The following is a 25,201-nucleotide window of genomic DNA, read 5'->3' on the forward strand; positions in this document are numbered from 1 at the left end:
CACTCCACAGTGCTCAGCGATTTATTTAAGAAGTTTACAGATTTGCCTGTGGACCACTTAAAATTGTGAGAATCGGAGGGTTTTTTTGAGGGGGTGCACAAGTGCAAATTTAGTTACTAACTGTTCCAAAATAGGGCTATTCCAGGTCAAGTTATCCTGAGAGGAGTACATTCAGAGCTGATCCAGAGCTTGCTTCAACCAAGACTCTAGCAAGTTGAGAAACTTTGAAGATGGCTAGGACATCAGATAGGAAGATGGAGAGGCAGGAATAACCAGCAAACTGATTTGATTGGCAGTATTTATTGAGAAATGATTGACTTTAGTGAATGTTCTGTGCCACCTGACTTTTTTCTTAAACACTTTTTATTTGAACTTTTGCCAGTATGCTGATGTTGCTAATGATTCATAATGGTAAAAAATCAAATAACAAAAATAAACTGTATACAGCATCTATGCATAACCTAATGCTTAAGTGTTCAGAACTAATTAGTGTATAATTGCTCTTTGGACTAGAAACTGACACAAGTGGCTTTAAAAATATCCCAATTCTGAAGTGGTGTGGGTAATTCCCCCCCGGCAATCGTGCTCTGGGGACGGACAGACGCACGTGCGCGCGCACACACACACACACACACACACACACACCCCTTGCTCTTCCCCAAGGCCCTGCCTGGCCCCGTTCACTCCATCCTCCCTATTTCTGTCGCTCACTCTCCCCCATCCTCACTCACTTTCACCAGGCTAGGGCAGAGGGAGGGGGTGTGGGCTGGGGATGAGGGGTTCAGAATGTTGAAGGGGGCTCCGAGCTGAGCCTGGGACAGAGGGTTGGGGTGCAGGAGGGGATGTGGAGAGCAGGCTCGGGAAAGGAGTATGGGTGCGGGAGGGGGCTCAGGGCTGGGGCAGGTGTGTGGGGGTGAGAGGGGTGCAGGCTCCGGCCAGGAGGCGCTTACCTTGGGTGGCCGGCATATCCCTGCGGCCCCTGGAGGGAGGGGGTTGGAGGTTCCTAACGCTACCTGTGCCCGGAGGCACTGCCTCCGCAGCTCCTATTGGCTGCAGTTCCCGGCCAATGGAAGCTGCGGAATTGGAGCTGGGGTGGGGGCAGCACGCGGAGACCCCTGTCCCTCCCCAGGGGGGTGCAGGGACATGCTGGCCGCTTCCGGGAGCAGCACGGAGCCAGGGCAGGTAGGGAGCCTGCCTTAGCCACGCTGCGCCGTCAGACTTTTGTCGATTGAAAATCTCCCTGTTTGGCTTCAGTAGCCTCCAGGAGATAGAGCCTGATTCTAGGAGGATTAGCAACCCTAACATGTGCGCACATGTGCACACACTGCTTTATCAGAAATATATGTATGTATTACCATTTTCTGATAAAATATCAGAGGATAGATTTTTTTCAACACTCATCTCTGCTTGCATATGCTGAATGGTGCATGAGCGCTTACATGCCTGTGCCCTTTGTAGGTGTAACATGTCTGTATTAATGCTGGTCTGCACTCTGTAAGTAATCTAAAACCTGTGACTGTTAAAGTATTAGATTTTTTTTAGCAAGTTTGAGCACTTGCGCAGAGCATGTGTGAGTCTCAGGTACATGCCCAATTTTGTATGTGGAAAAGTGGAGTCCAGGTAGAGCACTGACTGAAAATTCCTATTAACCTAGTTAACTTTCTTGGATAAATCAACTGGGCGGGAGGAGGACAACATAGCATAGAGATTACTTAATTACATGGCTGAGAAATATCCAGATCTTGCTGAGGTTCATAGGCTTGCTGTAAGATTACATAGGTAAGTCATGCTATATTGGTAAGATTAATTATCTCCTACCTCAAAGTGCAGTAAGACAAGTGAATACAGGATGGGGCTTGTAACATGTAAAAGGTCCATTGATTATGGCATATATTCAAATCAAACCAATTAGCAAGGGAAAAACTGCATGTTTAAATTTGTGATCTGAGCTAAATGTATAACATCTATGATGTAGGGTGGTTAGGTGCCTTTTTTTTTTTTTTTTTTAATAGGAAAGTCCAGTCGAAAAGGGGCCCTGACAATGTCCGGTTAGATCTACTGACTGGACACGTAAAGTCCCGTTATTGCGAGTGGGGGAGGCGCCGGGTCATCACATGCGCCAGCCCCTACTCAGCCAGTGCCGCGTCCTACCTTCGTCAGGCAGCTGCAGCTCCGCAGGCCAGTCCCAGGCGCGAGGGGAGAAGCTGCGAGCAAAGGGTGGTAGAGGGGCAGAGGAGTGGATGGAGGTGGGCCTCGGGGGAAGAGGTGGGGCAGGGTTGGGGCTTTGAGGGGAAGAGGCAAGGCAGGGGAGGTTCTGGGACTCCTACTGGAGTGTCCGTTTTTTAAATATTACTAAGTTGACAACCCTATTATGATGAATGAGTAATAAACTCTTTAATTTGTTATGTTAAAATAACAGATGTTAGCACCGTAGGACATTTATCTTAATTAGATTATTGTATGCTGTACAATTAAGACACAATGACTAAATTTTTCATTTGAAATAATAAAAAAATAATCTGAGTCTAGTACTGGGTGAAATCCGTCCAGAGAAATGAAATTGATGAATGCCAAATACCTACTTTTAAATTAGAGATGTTGAGTGTGTGTTACGAATAAATCAAAGTACTCACACATTTCAGAAAACTAGTACTCAAATCATTGTCTCTGGGAGAGTAGTAAAGCAAGGGAGAAAGTGAAGAAATTTGATCTGCCATTGTTGCTTCAGATGGCTGTGTGAAGACATGTTATCTTAACTCTGTGCATGGAAGCATTACAACTGTGAGCTGCTGTTAAAGTACTAGCATAATAGCTTCAAGCAGACTTAGAAGCATACTGAGCCATCTAGTGAAATTTTGTGATATTAGAGTTGACTCTGTGACAAATGGTTTCTGTTAACTGTGGTATTTATGCACTAGGTGTGAAATTTAGCAAAATGGAGAATGCACACAAGGCCGTCTGCTGCTAATGATTGTAGCAGTGGTGTTCCGTTCTGGGCAGAAAGGGGTCTATGTACAGACCTCAGAGGCCTGCATGAAAGACGCTGTGGGGGCCTATTGGAACTATGCTTATGTGGATCCAGTAGTCCTACAAGAAGGGAGGCACAGGAGGCTGATGGATCCAGTGTCTAAAACCTCCTGCATGGCAGGTGCTGAGGAGCTGTGGCTTTTATTGCAATCGGTAGGCATAAATACTGACTGGTGGTATAGATGTTTTTCCTCCCTGTAACTTGACCACTCACTGGAGGGTGGATTTCTCTCAATCACTGCAGACTTTTCCCATATGCAGCCCAGTTGTTCAGATGGTTGTGCATCCCTATGAATTACACCTTAGATTATTGACTTGAATAAGATTTCCACACTTAGCAATTTCTGGTTTGTTGTTTATAAATTAGCATCAAAGCAACAAAGTGAACTTCTTTTGCAGTGAATTGACTATCCTGACTGTCTTTACCTAATCTGTAACCTGGAAAGCAGTGATTCGTAAAAGGATGTAGGTGTCATAATTTAAACTCTCAATATGACACTGTGGCAAAAAGGGCTAATGTGTTCCTTGGATGTATAAACAGGAAGGTGTTTTTACCTTTTATGTGGCATTGATAAGAATGATCTTGGAATAGTTCATCAAGTTCTGGTGACCCCATTTTAAAACAGATATTGAAAAATTCAAGAGGATGCAGAAAAAAAGCCATAACAATGATTTCCAGTCTGGAGAAAATGCCTTACAGTGATACACTAAACCGACAGAGATCCTTAAGTCTATCAGAAAGAAGATTGAGAGGTGATTTTTATTATAGTGTACGAGTACCTTTGAGGGGAGAGACTATTGTGTACTAAAGGGCTCTGTAATGTAACAAAGGCCAATGGCTGGAAGTGGAAGCCAGGCAAACTCAAATTAGGAACTTTTTTTTTTTTTTTTTTTTTTTTTAAACAGTGAAGATGATAGACTGTCAAGGGAAGTGATGGATTTCCCATTTCTTGGCATCTTCTAGTCAAGACCATCTACCTTTCTGAAGGATATGCTTTAGCCAAACATAAGTTGTGCTTTAGTTAAACACAAGTTATTGGGCTGAATACAGGGTTAACTGGATTATACAGGAGGTCAGACTAGATGATCTAATGAACCCATCTGGCCTTAAACTTATGAATACTGGAACCTCAGACCTCAGGTTATGAGGAGTTCCTGCTTTATGCCTAAAGTAGTGTGCGCCTGACCATGTCTGGTCAGATATACTGACTGTATACATAAAAGCCCTAAATGTCCTCCAGATTTGGGGGCACACTGGATTCAAAATTTAAGTGGGAGATAGCTAGAGAGTCCCACTCTGCAACTGATTTCAAGCCCGTCTTGAAAATGGCTGTGTCTCGGCTGTGGAGAGAAAATAGAAGTCACAGTGGTCTTTTATTTTATGGATAATGACTATGTATAAATGGTCCCTTCTTACAGCAAAGATCTGCTCCCTGTGAGCATTGAGAGTAAATTTTGTTGGATTAAGTGGCAACAATACTTTTTTTTACCACTCTGTATCTATATAAAATTGCAGAGACAACACAACTGGACCCAGTTTCTTCTCATGCACCTTCAGTCAAAAGCCAAATTTTGCCCGCATATGTCTTTACAATCCCATTGAGCGCAAATGGGTTGCATAGGTCTAGCTGAAAACAGAATTTTTGGCTTGCAGAATTTTTTGCTGCAGATGATTTGCCATAAGAGAAGAACCCTGTTTGACTTTTAGACGAGTTTAGGTTTGCAGGGCTGGCAATAAAAACCTAATAAACAGGGACAATTTTGTATAGAAATCACTGACACAGTAAGCTTGGAACTCCACAATACTATTTTAGTCACTTATTAGAGCCAAACCACATTAACTTTTTCTGAATGTTCATGCTCTTTTATCCATTCTTGTAGTTTAAAAAAAAATCAATTTTATTTCTGTGCAATTCTCCTACATTTTGTTCAAGCATAATTTTTTTTAAGAGTTAGTCAATTTGGAGAGACTGTGATCTACAGTAAAAAGTATTATTGTATGCTGGGTGTTCAGCATAATTCTGTGATTAAGTATTCCTTAGTGGACACTGTAACTAGGTTGCCTTCCCAGACCTTCATCAGCAACACTACTCCCTCAGTTTCCCCCTTCACTCCTTCCTACTGTACCCTTCCAGTTCTGTCACACAACACAAATAGTGCTTCAAAATAAAGTCTAGTATCTGGTTTATTAATATCATTAAATAAAAAGTATGCCTCCTTTTGCCTCTATATCTGGCTCCTTTTTGATCTTCCCCCAGTCATCCTCATGTAAGACTTTGACTGCTCTCTTTAGCAAGGCTTCCTGCTAATCTTTCTTCTGGGCTTGTGCCCCAGCTCCATCTGCACTTGCTCCACTGGTCGCGTTCTGGACCCTTAGCTTCTGTTCTTTCACAGACAGCCGTCCTGCTGCTGCTATCTGTGGAGAGATGCGCAAAAGCTTGCTCCTAGTCCACAATCTCTTGGTTTCTGCTGGTCCCAGCCTCAGAGACAGGAAGCTTTGCATCTTGTTTCCCATCAGTCACATGCCTGCTTCCAGTCATGTGCCCTGGGTCTACAGCTGCCAGTCTTACAAGGCCAAAGCCCCTAATAGATATGCTGGGTCACACATGCGCCCAAATGACTAGTGTTCTGTTAGACTCATTTGCCAATGGTTTACCTTCTAAACATTCTCATGTCAAACCTATTTAAAACCAGTCTATTTTTTCCCCATATACCTCTCAAGGTTGCTAAATATGAACCTCATTTTTCATATAGGTGTCTAAAGTTACTTTCCCTTGTGTGTGCTAGCAAATTCCTATTAAAGTGTTTTAGTATTTCCCTACAACAGTAATGATGGTCATATGCCTAATTAAGTGAACCATATGTCATGTATTAAAATATTATTGTTGATTTGGATTTATAAACATATAAATAAGCACCAACTGCATGCCATCGGGGAACCCTTATATATTTCACAATAAAATACATGACTACAAAGAACTGGCCTGCTTACCCTGTTAAGTAAATGCAACTGAATAATAAATCTTCCACAGAAGATATAAAAATCCCTCCCCGAATGCCAGGGGAAAAAAAGATGAACTTTCGTTGTGTCCTGAATGCTTAACAGACTCAGACTTAATATAGTCTTACAGGCCCTGATTCAGCAAAATAGTAAGCACATACTTAACGTAAGTATGTGAATAGTCCTACTGATGATAATAGGTGTACTAATGCACTTAAATACATGCTTAATTTCTTAGCTTAATCGAGGCCATATTCTTTTTTTCACCATACTAAAGGCTGTCTCCAGCTGAACTGTTATATTACTTCTGCCTTTTTAAAAAGACATTCTGGTAAAATAATGTAAGTTACCTGAGTATTTTATTCAGCTTTATTATTTATGTGTGGTGTTCTCCAGTAGTTCCTTCAATATTACCTGAAAACAGTTTGTACAGTATGAAAAACCTAAATAAATGGAGCTTTAAGAAACAAAGAAAAAAATGCAACCATTTTCAAAGGTGTTTTAAGAATTCCTAAAATTAAACAGTGCACAAACTGGAAACTCAAGATAAATAAAAAGACTATAAAATACATTGATCGAACCCTGTAAGGCTGTGCAATCATTGCCTCTGTAGGAAGCTCATTAACACTTTATTATAGCCCCATTGATGAAAATGAAGAGACACCAAGTAAATGTACATACTGCAGTTGATGGGAGACAAATGGCTTTCCATCTACAGTTTTGCAGACAGAATAACCTATAAAAGTATATTACTAGCGAAGATTGCTGCAGTGTTGAAACACAACAACTTAAAGATAAAGGAGACCTCCTGAAAAGTTCTAGAAATACTTTAAAATAGATCAAGGCAGAAATAAACATTTCTCTGAATCACAAGATTCAGTGAACTATAACAGACATTCAGATACACATGGGATATGTATAGAAGTTTGAATTCAAATGCTGTAAACAAAAGTACAGACTGAGTTTGAGTAGCACTAGTGTGCACAAGGGAAAATTAAGAATTTTCATACACAAATTCTTGGCTAATTAATTTGTGTTCTTGTTCCATAATCAGTACATTTATAAAAGCATATTTTATATGACGCTTTTGTGCCATGTGATTTTTCATTTACAATAGCATTATTGCTTAAATATTTAGGGCTTATTGTGATGAAAAGGCCACATATTGCCCCTTTGATTAATCAGGCATTCAGATACCACAGAATATATTCTGAGGACAAAGTCCGGAGTATACATCTTAAAACATCTTTAAACTGCCTTCACCAAACAAGGACATTCCACCAAAGAAGTAGATTGTATCATGGCATGGGCCACCCAAATACCCTGAGAGAACCAGCTTCACTACGGGGGGAGAATGGGGAGAACCACTGACCTCACACCCCTACGTATCATCTACCACCCCACACAGGAACCCAATGGGGTATCATCAAACAATTATAACCCATATTTCATATCCTGAAAGAAATCTTTCCCAACCCACCTTGTATGCCTTTCAAACCCTGCCCCTGCTCCCAACCTCTCCAAGCTCATCATCAGAAGCAAGTTGCCCACAGACCAGGACACACCAACTCAAAGTAGCACTGTACCCTGCCAGAACAGATGCAAAACCTGCATCTACATCTACACTACTACAATGACCTACACCCCCCCACAACACACCTTTCAAGATTCCTGGGTCCTACACCTGCAGCATTGGTGTACCTTGACCAGTTCATCAAATGCCGCAATAACTATGTAGGTGAAACCAGATAATCTCTACCTTCTCACAGAAAAAATAAGACACATTCCCATGGACAAACACTTTTTTTTCACAAAAGGGCTGGGGCAAAGCCGACAGGTGCGGAGGAGCACATGATTTGGACAGAGACATCCCTTAGGAGAGGCTCTATTAATGGAGATTATCTATGTCCTAGTAAGGAGAAGAGGCTGGAAGATGATAAAATACGGGTAGGATCTGATGAGAAACAGTCAAATGAAAGAGTCCTATTCAATTACATCACGTAATGGAAGACAGCTAAAAAGTGACAATTTTTTAAAGTGCTTATATACAAATGTCAGAAGTCTAAATAATGGATGAACTTGAATGCCTCGTATTAAATGAGGATATTGATATAATAAACATTACAGAAATTTGGTGGATTGAGGAGATTCAATGGGACACAGTAATACCTGGGTAGAAAATATATCGGAAGGATAGAACGGGGGAGTGGCATTATATGTGAAAGGAAGCGTAGACTCAAATGAATTAAAAATCTTAAATGAAACAAACTGTACCACAGAATCTCTGTGGATAGTAATTCCATGGTTGAGTAATAAGAATATAGGAGTAGGGATATATTGCCGACCACCTGACCAGGATGACAATAGTGACTCTGAAATGCTCAGGGATTTTAGAGAGGCTACAAAAATAAAAAACTCAGTAATAATGGGGGATTTCAAATATCCCCATATTGACTGGGTACATTTTATCTCAGGATGATATGCAGAAGTAAAGTTTCTTGACACCTTAAATGGCTGTTTCTTGGAGCAGCTAATCCTGGAACCCACTAGAGGAGAGGCAATTCTTGATTTAGCCCTAAGTGGAGCATAGGAGCTGGTCCTAGAGGTGAATATAGCTGAACCACTTGGTAATAGTGACCATAATATAATTAAATTTAACCTGGGATGGGGAGAGGAGACACCACGGCAGCCCACCACAGTAACATTTAATTTCAGAAAGGGGGATTACACAAAAATAAGGAAGTTAGTTAAACAAATTAAAAGATACAGTGCCAAAAGTGAAATTCCTGCAAGCTGCATGGAAACTTTTTAAACACACCGTAATAGAGGCTGAACTTAAATGTATACCCCAAATTAAAAAAACGTCGTAACAGAACCAAGAAAGTGCCATTGTGGCTAAACAACAAAGTAAAAGAAGCAGTGAGAGACAAAAAGGCATCCTTTAAAAAGTGGAACTTAAATCCTAGTGAAGAAAATAGAAAGGAGCATAAATTCTGGCAAATGAAGTATAAAAATATAATTAGGAAAGCCAAAAAAGAATTTGCAGAACAACTAGCTGAAGACTCAAAAAGTAATAGTAATTTTTTAAAAGTATATCAGAAGCAAGAAGTTTGCTAAACAATCAGTGGGGCCACTGGACAATCGAGTTGCCAGAGGAACACTCATGAAAGTAAATGAATCCTTTGCATCAGTGTTTACAGCTGATGATCTGAGGAAGATTTCCAAACTTGAGCCATTCTTTTTAGGTGACAATCTGGTGGTTTTGGAACAAATTGATAAACTAAACAGTAATAAGTCACCAAAATCAGATGGTATTCACACAAGAACTTTGAAGGAACTCAAATGTGAAATTGCAGAACTACTAACTGTGGTATGTAACATACCATTTAAATCACCTTCTGTACCAGACGACTGGAGGATAGCAAACATGATACCAATTTTTAGGAAAAGGTTCCTGAGGTGATCCCAGCAATTACTGGTCTGTAAACCTAACTTCAGTGCCAGGCAAACTGGTTTAAACTACAGTAAAGAACAGAATTATCAGACATGTAGATGAACGTGATTTGTTGGGGAAGAGTCAGCATGGCTTTTGTAATGGGAAATCATCCTCACAAATCTAGAATTCTTTGAGGGGTCAACAAGCATGTGGACAAGGATGATCCAGTGGATATACTGTACTTAGATTTTCAGAAAGCCTTTGACAAAGTCTCCCACCAAATGCTCTTAAACAAAGTAATCTGTCATGGGATAAGAGGGAAAGTCCTCTCATGGATTGATAACTGATTAAAAGATGGGAAACACAGGCTAAGAATAAATGTTCAGTTTTCAGAATGGAGAGATATAAATAATGGTGTCCCCAAGGGGTCTGTACCAATGTTCCCTCAAATTTTTTACAACCATGTATGGAATGAATTTTGCTATGTGCAACAATATGGAGGTGATGTGGGGCGAGGGGTTCAGAGTGTGGGAGGGTGCTCAGGGCTAGGGCAGAGGGTTGGAGTGTGCGAGGGTGGGGGCTCTGGGGTGCAGGCGGGGATGAGGGGTTTGGGGTGCAGGACGGGACTCAGGGCTGGGTCAGAGGGTTGGGCTGTGCGGGGGTGAGAGCTCGGCTGGGGATGAGGAGTTTGAGGTGCAGGCTGCCCCTGTGCTGCGGCGGGGATAGAGGACTCCCCCCAGCCCTCTCTCACCGCGACAGCTCCGAGGATGAGACCAGGGGAGAGGTGCCTCTCCCTGCTTGCACAGCCCTTGATAGCCTGCCGCACGGCTGTGCAGCTTAGAGGGAACTTAGATCTATACTAGGACCAGTACTGTTCAACATATTCATAAGTGATCTGGAAAAAGGGTGATCAGTGAGGTGGCAAAATTTGCAGATGACACAAAACTACTCAAGATAATTAAATCCAAAGTAGACTGCGAAGAGTTACAAAGTGATGTCACAAAACTGGTTGACTGGACAACAAAATGGCAGATGAAATTCAGTTTTGATAAAAGCAAAGTAATGCATATTGGAAAACATAATCCCAACTATACATATAAAACAATGGTATATAACTATACATATAAAATTAGCTGTTTTCACTCAAGAGAGCTTGGAGTCATTGTGGATAGTTCTCTGAAAATATCCACTCAATGTGCAGTGGCAGTCAAAAAAGTTAACAGAATGTTGGGTATCATTATGAAAGGGATAGATAATAAGAGGGAAAATATCATATTGCCTCTATATAAATCCCGGATATGCCCACATCTTGAATACTGCATGCAGATTTGGTGGTCCCATCTCAAAAAAGGATGTATTGGAATTGGAAAAGGTACAGAAAGGAACAACCAAAAATGATTAGGGGCATGGAACAGCTTCAGTATGAGGAGAGATTAATAAGATTGAGACTTTTCAACTTGGCAAAGAGACAACTAAAGGGGGATATGATAGAAGTCTATAAAACCATGACTGGTGTATAGAAAGTAAACGAGGAAGTTTGCTCTTATTTGCTCTTTCTCATAACGCAAGAACGAGGGGACATCAAATGAAATTAATAGGCAGCAGGTTTAAAACAAACAAAAGGAAGTATTTCTTCACACAGCGCACAGTCAACCTGGGGAACTCTTGCCAGAGGATGTTGTGAAGTCCAAGACTATAACAGTTCAAAAAGAACTAGATAAATTAATGGAGGACAAGTCCATTAATGGCTAATAGCCAGGATGGACAGGGATGCAAAACCATGCTCTGAAGTGTCCCTAGCCTCTGTTTGCCAGAAGCTGAGAATGGGTGATGAGGGATAGATAAGTTGATGATTACTTGTTCTGTTCATTCCCTCTTAAGCACCTGGCATTGCCCACTGTTGGAAAACAGGCTACTGGGCTAGATGGATTATTGGTGTGACCCACTATGGCCATTCTTAGGAGATCATCCTTTCTCTTCCTGCAATCCTCTGCCTCATTGACTAGGCACCCTCCAACTTCTACCATATATGAAGCAGTGGTCCTACAGAGTATGTCTATATTGCACTTGAAACCTGCATCTGTAGGGACCTGGGCATGTGGACTCAGTATTTCCAAATAAGTGTTTAAACATCCACACTGCATCATAAACCTGGGCTTGCAGTTGCTGGACCTGGGTCTCATAGCTGTGTTTACATGTCCATAGTGCACTACACAGACTTTCTGACTCAGATCTGTGGCTTGAGCTGCATCCACGCTGCAAAATGACCGGGCTTGGACCAGCGTCACAGCAGGGTCCTAGGACCTGAGCTTACTCACCCAAGTCAAACTGATTTGTATGTCAGCAGAAAGGGGTCTTAGGCTCTGACTCAGGTTTGAGCCCGGGTTTAGTGTGCAGTGTATATATACCCACAGACAACAGTCTCTACTGCGTAACCCTGACTGCTGTGCACTGAATAACACAAAGGTCCTGTGGGAAAAGTAGTAGTACTGTCTGATTTTTACCAAAGGAGGGGGGAAAAAACCAAAACCCCAAACACCCAGGTTTTACAAAAAACATTCATTTATTCTGATTTTCACCCTACTTTTGTATCATTCAAATATATAAAAATAATTTGTTTTATTAGGAAAGTATGAGATACATGAGATATGTACTGTGATAATACATTAGTCTGGGTGTATACGCAGAGCTGTCTGTTGAAGTAAGGCTATGTATTAGTCTAGAAGATGCATACAATAAACAGGCTCCCACGCAAGCTCTGAAGTTCATGCGCATCTTAATGTTCTGAAGAATCTCACTCCCACCACATACATATTTCAAGCTGTTAGCAGAGAATGGTTTAAATATCTGACACAATGGAAAAAAACAAAAATCTATCAGAATACTTTTCAGAACACAAGGATGTATTCGAAAGTTTTAAAAAAAACAAAACAGGAGAAAAGGATGAAGTTGAGTATATGCACTGCAAATGGTATGGCCCAGTTATTAACTATAAATATTTATAAGCTAATAGTTCTAAGTTTAAACAGTAAACTGTTTTTATTCAAATGAAAAGTTTTATTTGGGGATTAGAGAGATATTGTTTTCTTAAACTCAGAATGGCATTTTGTTTTTAGTTCTGCAAACCCCATAGAATCCCATTCATCAAAGCATTAATCTACTCAATACTTTTTTCCTTTGTCCTTCCGTCCAACAAAATAAACCCTGATTATTTACACCGAAAAATTAATAGTTTTTTCCACCAATTTTCACCTGCTTTTGTTGTTGTAGTAATAAACACCGATTAAATTCCTGGGAAAAATTAAATAAAATAAAAACCGAAAATGAAGGGCCCGAATCATATTGCATACGCTAAAGGGGCCCAACATAAGGCAGTAAGGCAACTTTAATTCTGGCATTTCCTAATTTTTGTGTGATTGACTCTGTAACCTTATTGTTCTCTTATTATTGTTTTTTAATGTAATATGTTAGTCTATATTTTGGACTTTTTGTTTAGCTATGCTATACATAGGTAGTGGCCTGACAATGCCCTAAAGGTGTCCCTCCCCATCAGAGAGGAGGAGGATATTGTTTCCTCTTTATGCCCTAGGATGGCTTTAGAATAACAACTTAGTATATCTTTCCTAATTTATAAAGCACTATAAAAGTGTACATTTTCTCACTAATAATTATGTTTAAAATACAGAACAGTCATATAATCTATTAATACTGTTTTTATGCTAATATTCATTAACTGTTAATGAAGTTTGGTTAGTGTGTTTTTGGTAAGAGTGAAAAACATAACAGTGGTGTAGTTAAGAGTAACTTATGTTAATGTTTTAAAAGTTATCCTACTTGGAATACATAATAAAAGAAATGTGAAGTTTTCAGCATGGTAGACTTAGCCTTTTGGGATCAAAGCCTTGTGACTAATTTCTAAGAGGATCCAAAAATTATCCCTCTAATTTTGCTGTCCTTGTATTTTCATTGCAATACTTTTGTTTTCTTTCAGATTGGGCAACTCGTATTTAAAGGCATGAAAAAACTAAACCGAATCCAATCAATAGTTTTTGAGACTGCCTACAGTACAAATGAGAACATGCTGATCTGTGCACCCACCGGAGCTGGGAAAACTAACATTGCCATGCTAACTGTCCTGCATGAAATTCGCCAGCATGTTCAGCAAGGAGTTATCAAAAAGGATGAGTTTAAGGTAGGAATTCAATGAACCAAGACCAGCTTTTTTAACTCACAAGATAAAACCCATTATACAGTTATACACATTATATGAAATCAGGAAGTTTTCAAGGGTATTATACTTCTCCAGGTCTCCTAGAAAATGCTGGTGATTTACTTCATTACTATTAAACCAATTCCTATTTGTGTTCTGAAAATCTTATTACCCATGTGAAAAGCTATGAAAATACATTTAGCTTTGATGCAGAACCAATTCTCAAAGTAATGAGGCTGTATAAACAAAATCCATTGTCCTCTAAACAGTGGCACACTTAGCTAACAAAGATAACTACTTTTCATATATCACTATTAAGATTTTTCACTGTAAGTGCCTAGAATCATATTTCACAATAAATTGTGATTTGTATTGGTTGCCATGAAACAAATGACATTGTGCAGTTTGCTCATTTATCAAGCTAGTGTCCTTTTGGTGCAGATTGTGTATGTTGCTCCTATGAAGGCTTTGGCAGCTGAAATGACAAATTACTTCAGCAAACGTCTGGAGCCACTAGGCATCAGTGTGAAAGAGTTGACTGGTGATATGCAGTTGTCAAAGGGTGAAATTCTTCGAACACAGGTATGTTTTGTTTCAGATGAATGTCTGTGTGCACGCATGTGTGTACACTTTAATTTCTAAAAAACTTCATTGTCAAATGTTGTAGTAGTTGGAATGTAACGTGCTATTAATTATACTGTGTGTATGTTTAAAATGTGACCAAAGTTTGGAACACATTCACTGTGGAGAAAACTTTCAAATAGATCTGAAAAACAAACCTAAAATTATCTATTTTTTTCACTGAAATTTGAGTAACAACCCTATAATACACCCACAACCTTCTTATCACTTCCCAGTTTTATTAGTTCCCAGGGTAGACCCATTAGGTCTCTTCATTGCTTATAACCATTAGTAGAACCAGATCCCTTATTTCTGGATTCCAGCCTTTTAATGGATTATTATTCCTACCTTTTAATGATTGTGTCAGGGATTGTGGTTCTAGGTAATCGTTTAGAAACAAACAAATCCTCAGCTCCCCTCAACACCCCTCTCCAAAAAATACCTCCCACCCAAAAAAAAACCAACAACAAAAAAACAAAAACAAACCACACACCCACATCCAAAAGTCAAGTAGGGTCAGATCCTCACATGGAAAATGCAAAAGAAGTTTGAAATATTACTACAATATTGTTGTTATGTAAATGAATATTTTGTCAGACCTCTTTTTAAAGTATACAGTGTTGGTGTAGCTGTGTTGGTGTCAGGATATTAGAAAGACAAGGTGGGTGAGGTCATGTCTCTTATTGAAAGTTGCTCCAATAAAAGATATTACCTCACCCACCTTGTTAATCATCTTTTTAAAGGGTTAATAAAATTGAAGATTCTGCTGATAACTAATCTCAGTATATTTCCTCTGATAGAGTGTTTAAGTGATGAAAAGTATCAGGTAACATTAATGAAGTTCTTTTGCCTCTTGAGAAATTCTAGACATTTTAATAACTGAATTTTGCATACCTGACTTCATGTATAGTGTTGCGCAGCATGCAGATTTTTTGTTAGCAGATGTGACTATTCCCATATTGCCTTATTTGTTTAGAAAAGAGGCTTTTATCAGGTATACATTTTGGGCAGTCTTTCAGCCAGTGATGTAACACTTTTCCACAATACAGAAAAGTGTTTGTATTTTTATGCTTAAACTCCTTGTTGTTACCCTTTTGTTTCCTAATTTCATGAATCCGAATAAGCTTTGGCTGTATTGATTTATGTATTATGAACACTTGTGTCATTAATCCTGTAGTAATTAACACTGATTCAATTGAGATATACTTTTCTCTTCTTAGTTTTGATATGCTTTAAATCTCCATTATTACACTGGAGATTTCTTTTCCTATGTTAAAAAGAAAATATAGATTTATGGATTATGAATCCAGAGGGGACGATTGTGATAATCTAGCTTGACCTCCTGCATAACACGGACCATGGGATTTCCCTGAATTAATTCCTGTTTGAACAAGATGTTTTTTAAAAAACATCCAGTCTTGATTTGATAATTTTGCATGATGGAGGTTCCACCACAGCCCAGGTATGTTGTTGCAATGATTAATTACTGTCGTTAAAAAATATACAACTTATTTTTAGTTGGTCAAGCTCCAGCAATAAGTTCTTGTTATACCTTTGCTAGACTGAAGAGCCTTCTCATCAAACGTTTATTCCCCATTTTCATTGCAGACTGTGATTAAGTCACCCCTTAATCTTTTCTTTGTTATATTAAACAGATTGAGCTCCTAGAATCTTTCACTATATGTAGGGCTCAGTGTCTGTTACAGAGGTCGCAGAATGTCGCAGATTTCATGACTTTCCACAACCTCTGTGACTTCTGCAGCAGCCAGTGTGGCTGAATCCAGAGCTGCCCAAGCATCTGGCTATGGGGCCAGCTGCTCAGGTGGCCCTGGGGACAGCCACACTGGCTGCTGCTGGAGCGGCTCTGCATACAGTTCTTGGATGGACCCACAGCCAGCCGCACCGGCTGCTGCTCAAGTGGTCCCAGGGTAACAGGAGCAACTGCTGCCGCTGGTCCCATCATTGCCCCCCCCCCGCAGAGGACCCCTGGCTTCTCCCCCAGCAGCGGCCCTTTGTGGCCTCCTCTCTTCCCCCCCCCGATTTAGTCAGGGGTATTTATAGTATAAATCATGGACAGGTCACGGGCCGTGAGTTTTTGTTTATTGCCGGTGACCTGTCCATGACTTTTACTAAAAAATACCCATGACTAAATCATAGCCTTAACTATCTGGCATGTTTTCCAATCCTTTATTCATTCTTGTGGCTCTTTTCTGAACCCTCTTCAAATTTTCAGCATCCTTCTTGAATTGTGGATGCTAGAACTTGACACAGTATTCCAGTAGCGCTCACACTATTGCCATGTTCAGAGGTAATATAACTTGTTTGCTTTCCCTAGGTATTCCCTGTTTATACATCCACAGATTGCATTAACCCTTTTGGTCATAACATCACATTGGGAGCTCATGTTCAGCTGATTATCAACAATGGCCACAAAGTGTTTTCAGAATCATTGCTTCTCAGCTTAGAGCCCCACCATGCTGTACGTATGGACCACATATGTGATTCTTAAATATATGACCTTACTTTGACCGTATTGAAATATGTTTGCTTGCGTCCAGCTTACTAAGTGATCCAGATGACTCTATATCAATGTCCTGTCCTCTTAATATTTTACTACACCCCAGTCTTTGTCATCTGCAAGTTTGATAAGTAATTTTTGTTTTCTTCCAAGTCATTGACAAAAACGTTAAATAGCATAAGCCGATTTCCACCAGATCCCTTTACAAACACACCAGCTTGATGATGATTCCATATTTACAATTACACTTTGAGAGCTATCAGTTAGACAGCATTTAATCCATTTAATGTGCACCATGTTGATTTTATATCATTCTAGTTTCTTAATCAAAATATTTTGTGGTACCAAATGAAGTGTTGTATAGAAGTCTAAGTATATTACATCAACACTATTACCTTTATCAACCAAACTTGTATTGTTAAAAAAAATCAAGTTTGTACAACAAGATCTGTTTTCCATAAACCCGTGTTGACTGGCATTAATTATATTATGTCATGGTTTTGCCCAATGTGATAAAGAGCACAGCGGGCTGCTGGTGTCTCCAGTTCTTTCTCACTGCTGCATGGTCCCTCCTCTCCCAGATCTGGGTACTGGATTACGCTAAAGATGCTGAAGTTGAAAATCTGTGCTTCCTGCCCCTGCTTGTTTTCGATCAGTGACGAGCACTAGCACTGTTTGTACTGCTTGGGGGAATCCCATATCACATCCAGGTGCAGTATCTACCTCTCCTTCCCTGCCCATGCTTTAGAAAACCAGGCTCTCTGCCTCAAGAAGCACCTCATGGAGGCTGTCATGGGACCAGCATTGGATCCTGGTCAGGGAACTTCCCCTTATATCAGCCTGAGTAGGCGAAGAGTGCTTCCCCTACTGCAGTGTCTCCATTGGGTTCCGCCGGTACTAGCACTAAGGACCCCACTCCGGGGCCTAGCCATAAGCCAGGGAAGCATGCACATAAGCATGGCAGTAAGTTTTCATCCACATCTAAGAAGGACTTGGTACCATCCACGATATCCGATAATGAAGGAACCACGCGTTCCAAGATTCAGAAGAACAAGAAGAGGCTGCACCGATCACTGGATCCGTTGGTACTGACCACTGATCCTGTGATTCCACCAGCGCCCTGGGAACCATTGGTCTCCAGACAAATGCAGTTACCAGTACCAGTCCTCCAGTGGAACAACTACCATTGACCCCTACAGCCACTCTGGGTCCCCATGAGGAGTTTGCATTAGAAGGACTGCTGTCATCATGAGCCCCGATCTGGTCACCTGCTCACATGGATCCTTCCTCCCGCTATGTTCCTACCATCTCCCATTCTGGTGGCTCCAGCAGCACCACCATTTGGGGAGGTCTCTGACTCGGATGATACAGATGTCTGACGCAGTCCAGAAACCTGACTTTCACAAGGTTCCAGTGGCACTGAGACAATTCCCCACCAGTCAACTCCAGCTACCTCACATCTTGCACACATCAGTACTTTTGAGAGTGGCCCTATTGATCAAATATGCCATCCTCTAACTGGCACACACGGTAGGGCACACCATGGCCACATGTGCACACACTCTTGAAAGAGGCTGAAAAGAGGCACTGTGTCTCCACAAGGGGTCAGAGTTTTATTCTCTCATTCTCCATCCAACTCACAGGTCATCTAGGCAGCATCAGAGTGATCCAAGCAGCAACACCTCTGCTCCACCCCATCCAACAGAGAGGGCAAAAGACTAGATTTCATGGGTAGGAAGGTCTTCTCCTTGGCAGGACTCCAATTCCATATTTCCAACTACTTAGCCTTGATGGCCAGATATGACTTTATCAACAATGGATGAGGGGCTGAGATCACTGACTAACTACTACCGCAAGATTGCAATCAATTCCAGATGGTTTTGAAGAAAGTCAAGTTACTCGTCAGGTCCATGCTACAGGTCACAGTGGATTCAGCAGATGCAGCAGGCCATGTGTTGTCAATAGGGATCCTCATTAGGAGGGAATCCTGGTTACACTCCTCAGACTTCCCCAGGGAGGTGCAAAACACTATAGAAGACCTTCAGTTTGACAAATCACACCTTTTCAACCAGAACACAAATGATTCCCTACACTCCTTAAAGGACTCTAGAGCCACATTAAGATCTTTGGGCACCTGCATACCAGCACCTAAGAGAAAGTTTTACCGCTTGCCCCAATAACAACACTACAAGGTCCCACAGCTATGCCACCTATGTACCTACGAGCATCCTCAAAAATGCCCTAAGGTCCACAGAACCTGGCTGCCTATATCGACTGCCCAATCATCCATGCAACGTAAGCAATTGTCACATAAATGTTGTCTGAGTGTCATTAGAGAGCCATCAACCATTCTGTACATCAATGCTCCTACTGGCTACCCACTTTGGGGGCTCAAATTCTTTCTGCCAGCATGGAAAGCCATAACAATGGACAAGTGAGTCCTAGATGTTATGTAAAGCGGCTACCTCATAGAATTTACAGCGATGCCCCCATCATACACTCCACTGCGATCCACACATGGAGCACTTACACAATGACATCCTCCAACTAGAAGTGGACTCCCTCTTGTGGAGGGGAGCTATGGTGCCCCTCCAGGAACCATTGCAGGGCACAGGGTTCTATTCAAACTACTTCTTAGTACCCAAAAAGAATGGAGGATGGAGACACATCTTGGATCTCTCATGCCTCAACTGTTCAATTTCCAAACAAAGATTCCGCATGATTGCACTTGCAGCAATCATTCCCTCCATAGAAAAAGGAATGTGGTTTACGGCTCTTGATATGCAAGATGCCTACTTCCATATCTATATACACCTCTCAGAAGGTTCCTGGGGTTCAAGGTGGGACCTCAACATTTTCAATACTGGGTTCTCCCATTCAGGCTTACCATTGCCCCACGAGTGTTCACAGACATTTTCTCTGTGGTGGCAGCTCATCTCCAGTGTCAGAGGATCCTCGTTTTTCCATATCTAGACGACTGGCTGATAGCAGCAAGGTCCAAAGAAGAGGCCCGGGAATCAATGTTCCAGCTGCTTCTACACCTCTTCTCCCTGGAACTCAACGTCAATGTGGAAAAATTGACTTTTTGCCCTGCACAATCCCTGGAGTTCATAGGAACTCACATATACACGACATCTGCCCGAACTTATCTGCCATGGGACAGATTGCAGACAATGCGAGAGCTGATCACTTCGGTGACTTTCCAACTCTTTAGTTTGGACAAGATCTGCCTTTCTCTCTTGGGGCCCATGGTGGCCTGCACATACATAACACCCTTTCCTCATCTGAACTTGCTCTGTCTACAACTGTGGTTACAAAGCGTCTACTTAATCATTTGACAGCCCTGATAGATATTAAAAAAGAGTCTGGTGGCACCTTAAAGACTAACAGATTTATTAGGGCATAAGCTTTCATGAGTAAAAACCTCACTTCTTCGGATGCATCCGAAGAAGTGAGGTTTTTACTCACGAAAGCTTATGCCCAAATAAATCTGTTAGTCTTTAAGGTGCCACCAGACTCTTTGTTGTTTTTGTAGATACAGACTAACACGGCTACCCCCTGATACCTGATAGATATTAATTAGTTTTATATAATGAAGCAAAGGAGGGGGTGTTGATAAAAGCAGCGTGTCATCTTGGGTATAAAAACTATACTGAAACTTAAGCTTTGCATTTGTCAATATGAATATAGCCAAACCATAGGCCTGTTACACTGCAGCTGATCACCGGGTGTGGCATTCTGTACCTGTTGAAATAAACCTGTTCCTTGGATTTGAACTCTGAGTTAGAAGTGGTTTTGTCTGCTACAGCAAACAGAGGTTGTCTGCTTTGCTGCAGTTGTAAAGTAATGTGAGTCTGGTTGATGGTCCTGAAACATCCTTACACTATATACTTTTGAACAAATAGATTTTAATTATAAAGATCAATCATAAGAAATTCTAAACCAAAAAATATTAGTAAGTGGCAAACAGTATATACACTTTTGGCATAATATACAAAACCAAAACTCTTGGAAGGCACGTTTTGATCGGCCTGAAATACAAGTACGCTAATTTAAATATAAATCAATGTTAGGCACTTTTCCTATTAATCTACATATACAACATTACACTAAATAAACAGCAGGTAAGTACTTTAGAACTTTTATTAACTGGTAGTTTCCACTTACCACCCATGAAAGCAAAATATTTCAGTACAGAAACTGAAATAAAAAATCTTCCAATATACCTCGTCAGAGTTGAGGTTATTCTGCTGAGGTTCAGTGTGCATCTCTCTGTACTTCAATTTTATGGGCTGTATATTATTTATCACATGTTGAGCCATTTATTTGCATGCTTTGAAGTACTTAGATTTTGTAAATGCAGTTGATATGTAAGTACATTGTTTTCCACTTAGCAGCTTTTACTGGTTTTTTAAACAGTGTTGGCTTTGGAATATATAAGAAAAAAACATTCTTTTATAAATTGAAATTCCTCCATGCTGTGTACTTTTTATTTACTTAAACATTTTAAAACAGTTACAAATTAAGATCCTTTTTAGGATAAAAGAATTTTAAATGGTTTTTTTACTCTGAATTCCACAACCCTGCTGTGTTTTTCACATTAGTTGCACCCTCAGCATATGATGAAATGTCCAACACTGTAGACAAATAAAATATTTTCCACCTACTCATTCTGTCTGCATACTGAAAAACTAAAGTCACCGTGACAAAATAAAACACGTGCATGCCCAAAGTATAGGGACAGTTCTGAAGAACCTGAATGTTAAAAAATGTTCTTCTCCCGCTGTTGGCTGTACAGCAGCAATTTACAAACTTATCTTATTTCTAGAGCTGTGTGAATATCAAGGAAGTAAATAAAAAAGTCTTATTAATTTTAAGCTTCATTAGAAATGGAGGGAGGGGGGAAATCAATGCTTAGCAGATGTAAAAGGGGAAAATGGTCAGTGAAAGACACATTATTCAGCTTCTTTTAAAGGGTTTAAAGAACAGAAAGTCAAGTGTCTTTTTAACAGTAGTGAACAACTGAGCAGTAATGTTCTAAGTGCTAATTTAGAACAATTTAGTAACATAAAATATATGCAATAAAACTTTGATTCTTCATGGTCCCCTTGTTGCTCCAGTAACATTCTTTCTTTTACAAAGTTTGCTATTAAGTTTCTGTGAAAGAAATCAAGAGACAACAAAAATCTGCTAGTGATGTATATAAATGGGCAAAGAGGAACAAACTTCACTTGAGAGATGCTTGTTCTTTTTGTGTGGAGATTGGTATAGGATCCATTTAATCTCTTCAGATTGAAAGAACAATGAAAATGCAGACTGGTTAGGTAGGCAGAGAATGGTCCAATCGAACTATTGTCTAAAGCAACACATTTCCAAGTAATATAAAAGTTTAGAATTCTAAGACGAGGCTTGTTTGCCCAACCGACACCATACAGAAGCATTCAGCTATTTTTCTAGCCACAATCCTCCCTGTATACATTCCATCTGAATCCTCTGTCTCCAAAGTACTCTGAAGGATAAAATTAGAAAGCACAAAGTAATTCCAAATGTCCTAAATTTACTAATAAAACCATGTTAATCAGACCAATTAGAGATGTTTGTAGTCCAAATCTGCCTCTACTTCACAGGCTAGATGCCCTATTTCATGGTCCAGTTCTACATGCAAAATCAACATACTGTGACGTTGCACTCCATATGCTTTATAAAAGCATGCTTATGAATGTGGATATGATTTAACTGGAATATGCTTTATGCAAAAGTTCTCTTGTAAGATATCATTACAAAGCTTATAATCTTCTGAGTGTGTCCATCCTATTTTTAGGCATGTATCATCCTTGTATCTGATGCTAGAAACATGAAGTATAACTCTGAGGTCCTATTGTAACTATGCAAAGTGTGGGCCATTAGTGGTGGTTTAGAATCTTGATGGCTCCCATTGACTAGTACAATTGGTTGTAAATGGTTTGTTTACCTGCAAGCCTCCCTGTGTACTTGTGGGCCAGCCCCTGGGTAATGAAGAATGAGGTCTCACCGGGATATGTGACATGTCACCTGATAATGAAATCCATCTTGAACTGGTACTTTTCCATTTAGAAGGAGGAGTGGGGACCCAGAGAGACACAAGATTCCTGCCTTGTGCCAAAGCTATAAAAGGGGGTGGAGCAGGACAAAGGGGTTCCAGTCATGGAAAGCCTCTGCTTTCCACCTAAGATGTCTACTGGAACTAACAAGGACTGTACCAGGGGAAAGGATTGGGCCCAGACTGGAAGGAGTCTAGTCTGTAAAAGAAGCTTATTGGAACATCTCTGAGGGTGAGATATTACCTGTAATCAGTTTCTTAATGTATTAGGCTTAGACTTGCGTGTTGTTGCTTTATTTTGCTTGGTGACTTACTTTCTTCTGTCTGTTATTACTTGAAACCACTTAAATCCTACTTTTTATACTTAACAAAATCACTTTTGTTTATTAATGAACCCAGAGTAAGTGATTAATACCTGAGGGAGCAAACAGTTGTGCATATCTCTCTATTAGTGTTATAGAGGGTGGAAAAATTATGAGTTTACCCTGTATAAGCTTTGTACAGATAAAACGGATTTATTTGGGGTTTGGATCCCATTGGGAACTGGTTGTCTGAGTGCTGGAGCCGGGCAACCTGCTGAGTTGTTTTCAGTTAAGTCTGCAGCTTTGGGGACCAGACTCTGGGTCTCTGTTGCAACGGGCTAGCCTGTCTGGCTCAACAAGACAGGGTTCTGGAGTCCCAAGCTGGCAGTGAAAACTGGCTCAGAGGTAATTCTTCTACAAGTGATTGCTCATGTGTGTTCAACAATAGGTGTGCGTGCTCGCCACGTGCACTGGTGTCAGAAGTTTTTCCCCTAGCGGTACCTGTAGGGGAGCGCCCCTAGCGACCCCTGGAGTGGCGCCTCCATGGCGCGGTATAAGGGGCGTTGCATGTCCCCCCCACCCTCAGTTCCTTCTTGCCGCTGGTGAAGGTGCTTTGGAACTGCTCTGCTCCACTTTTGCTGCAGCTCTTCCCCAGAACTCTTGTTCATTCAGTTTATAGTACCTGTAGTTATTAGTTTAGTTTAGGTTAGTTAGTGTGCCCGGGCTGGGGCATGCCTCGCGCCCCAGGTTTTAAGTCGTGCAACACTTGTAGGTGGCCGATGCCAGTGAGTGATCTGCACGCGGAGTGTTTACGCTGTTTGGGTGAAACCCATATCAGCGATCGCTGCAAGATTTGCAAGGTAATCTCTTTTATTAGACCAACTTCTATTGGAAGAGATAATCTTTCAAGCCACACAGAGTTCTTCTTTGGGTCTGGGAAAGGAACTGCCAGTGTCACAGCAAAATGCAAGGTGGAACAGATTGTTTAGCATAAGTAGTTAGCATGTATTCTAAGGGACCACTCAAGGTAGAGTGGCCCACTAACACCTTTGCTGTCATAGGACAAAAAGAGGGGGATAATGAGTTAGTTTGTTGTAAAAATCCATAAATCCTGGTTTCACCACCCACATAGCTGTTATTGGGGCAGTTGTTCACACACTGGTGATAGGGTGTTCTTGTCTGTTATCATTTTCCTGTGTGAGCTCATTGGAGAACAGAGTGATTGTCTGACCCAATAAATATGTGGGTGAAACCAGGATTTATGGTTTATTACTACAATCTGTAACCCACTAATTCTCCTTTTTTGTCCTATGACTGCAGAGGTGTTAACAGGCCACTCTACCTTAAATAATCCCTTAAAATATGTGCTAAATACTTGTGCTAAACCATCTGTTCCATCTTGCATTTTGCTGTGACACTGGGAGTTTCTTTCCCTGACCTGAAGAAGAGCTCTGTGTAGCTTGAAAGCTTGTCTCTCTCACCAACAGAAGTTGGTCCAATAAAAGATATTACCTCCCCCACCTTCTCTCTCTCAGATCTTGGGACTAACACGGCTACAACTTTGCTGCTTGGATCTTGTAAGAGAGTTAAAAATTGAAGCAGTCTACTTTCAGGATATGATCCAAATTCTCTTTGCTTCTAGCAAAAGATCCACCTCACTAGTGTCCTCCAAACAATGAAAAAGGTTACAAAGAGCAAGTATCAAGTTCAGTAATTCTGGGAGTCTGGACATCCTAAAGTTTCTACATATGCCCTTTCCTTACACTTAATGTAAAGATTCCTAAAGGAACTTGATACAAAGTCTTCGCATTCAGGGACTTTAATCCTCATTCCCCCCAAAACTTCAGCTGGCTTCAATCTACCTGCAAAACTTCTGGTCTCCCTCCTCCCCATTATAACTTCTACAATATAGTTGTATACTGTCAGTGCAGAAATCTTTGCCACATTGAAAACTGAATGTGATGACTGTGAAAAATAAATAACAACAAACTACTGTGCTCGTTCTAT

The 25,201-nt window shown here is 40.7% G+C and overlaps 1 protein-coding gene across 2 annotated transcripts in view; it reads left to right on the forward strand.

Moving 5' to 3' along the window:
- Positions 1-25,201, forward strand: part of ASCC3 (activating signal cointegrator 1 complex subunit 3) — a 480,033-nt gene that overhangs the window by 97,427 nt on the left and 357,405 nt on the right. For both annotated transcript variants that reach the window (XM_034765979.1, XM_034765980.1), the window contains 2 exons: positions 13,456-13,656; positions 14,116-14,256. In XM_034765979.1, coding sequence (XP_034621870.1) covers positions 13,456-13,656; positions 14,116-14,256 — 342 coding nt within the window. The remainder of the gene's footprint in view (positions 1-13,455; positions 13,657-14,115; positions 14,257-25,201) is intronic.

This window comes from Trachemys scripta, chromosome 3 (assembly GCF_013100865.1).
Source record: "Trachemys scripta elegans isolate TJP31775 chromosome 3, CAS_Tse_1.0, whole genome shotgun sequence".
Classification (NCBI taxonomy): domain Eukaryota; kingdom Metazoa; phylum Chordata; order Testudines; family Emydidae; genus Trachemys; species Trachemys scripta.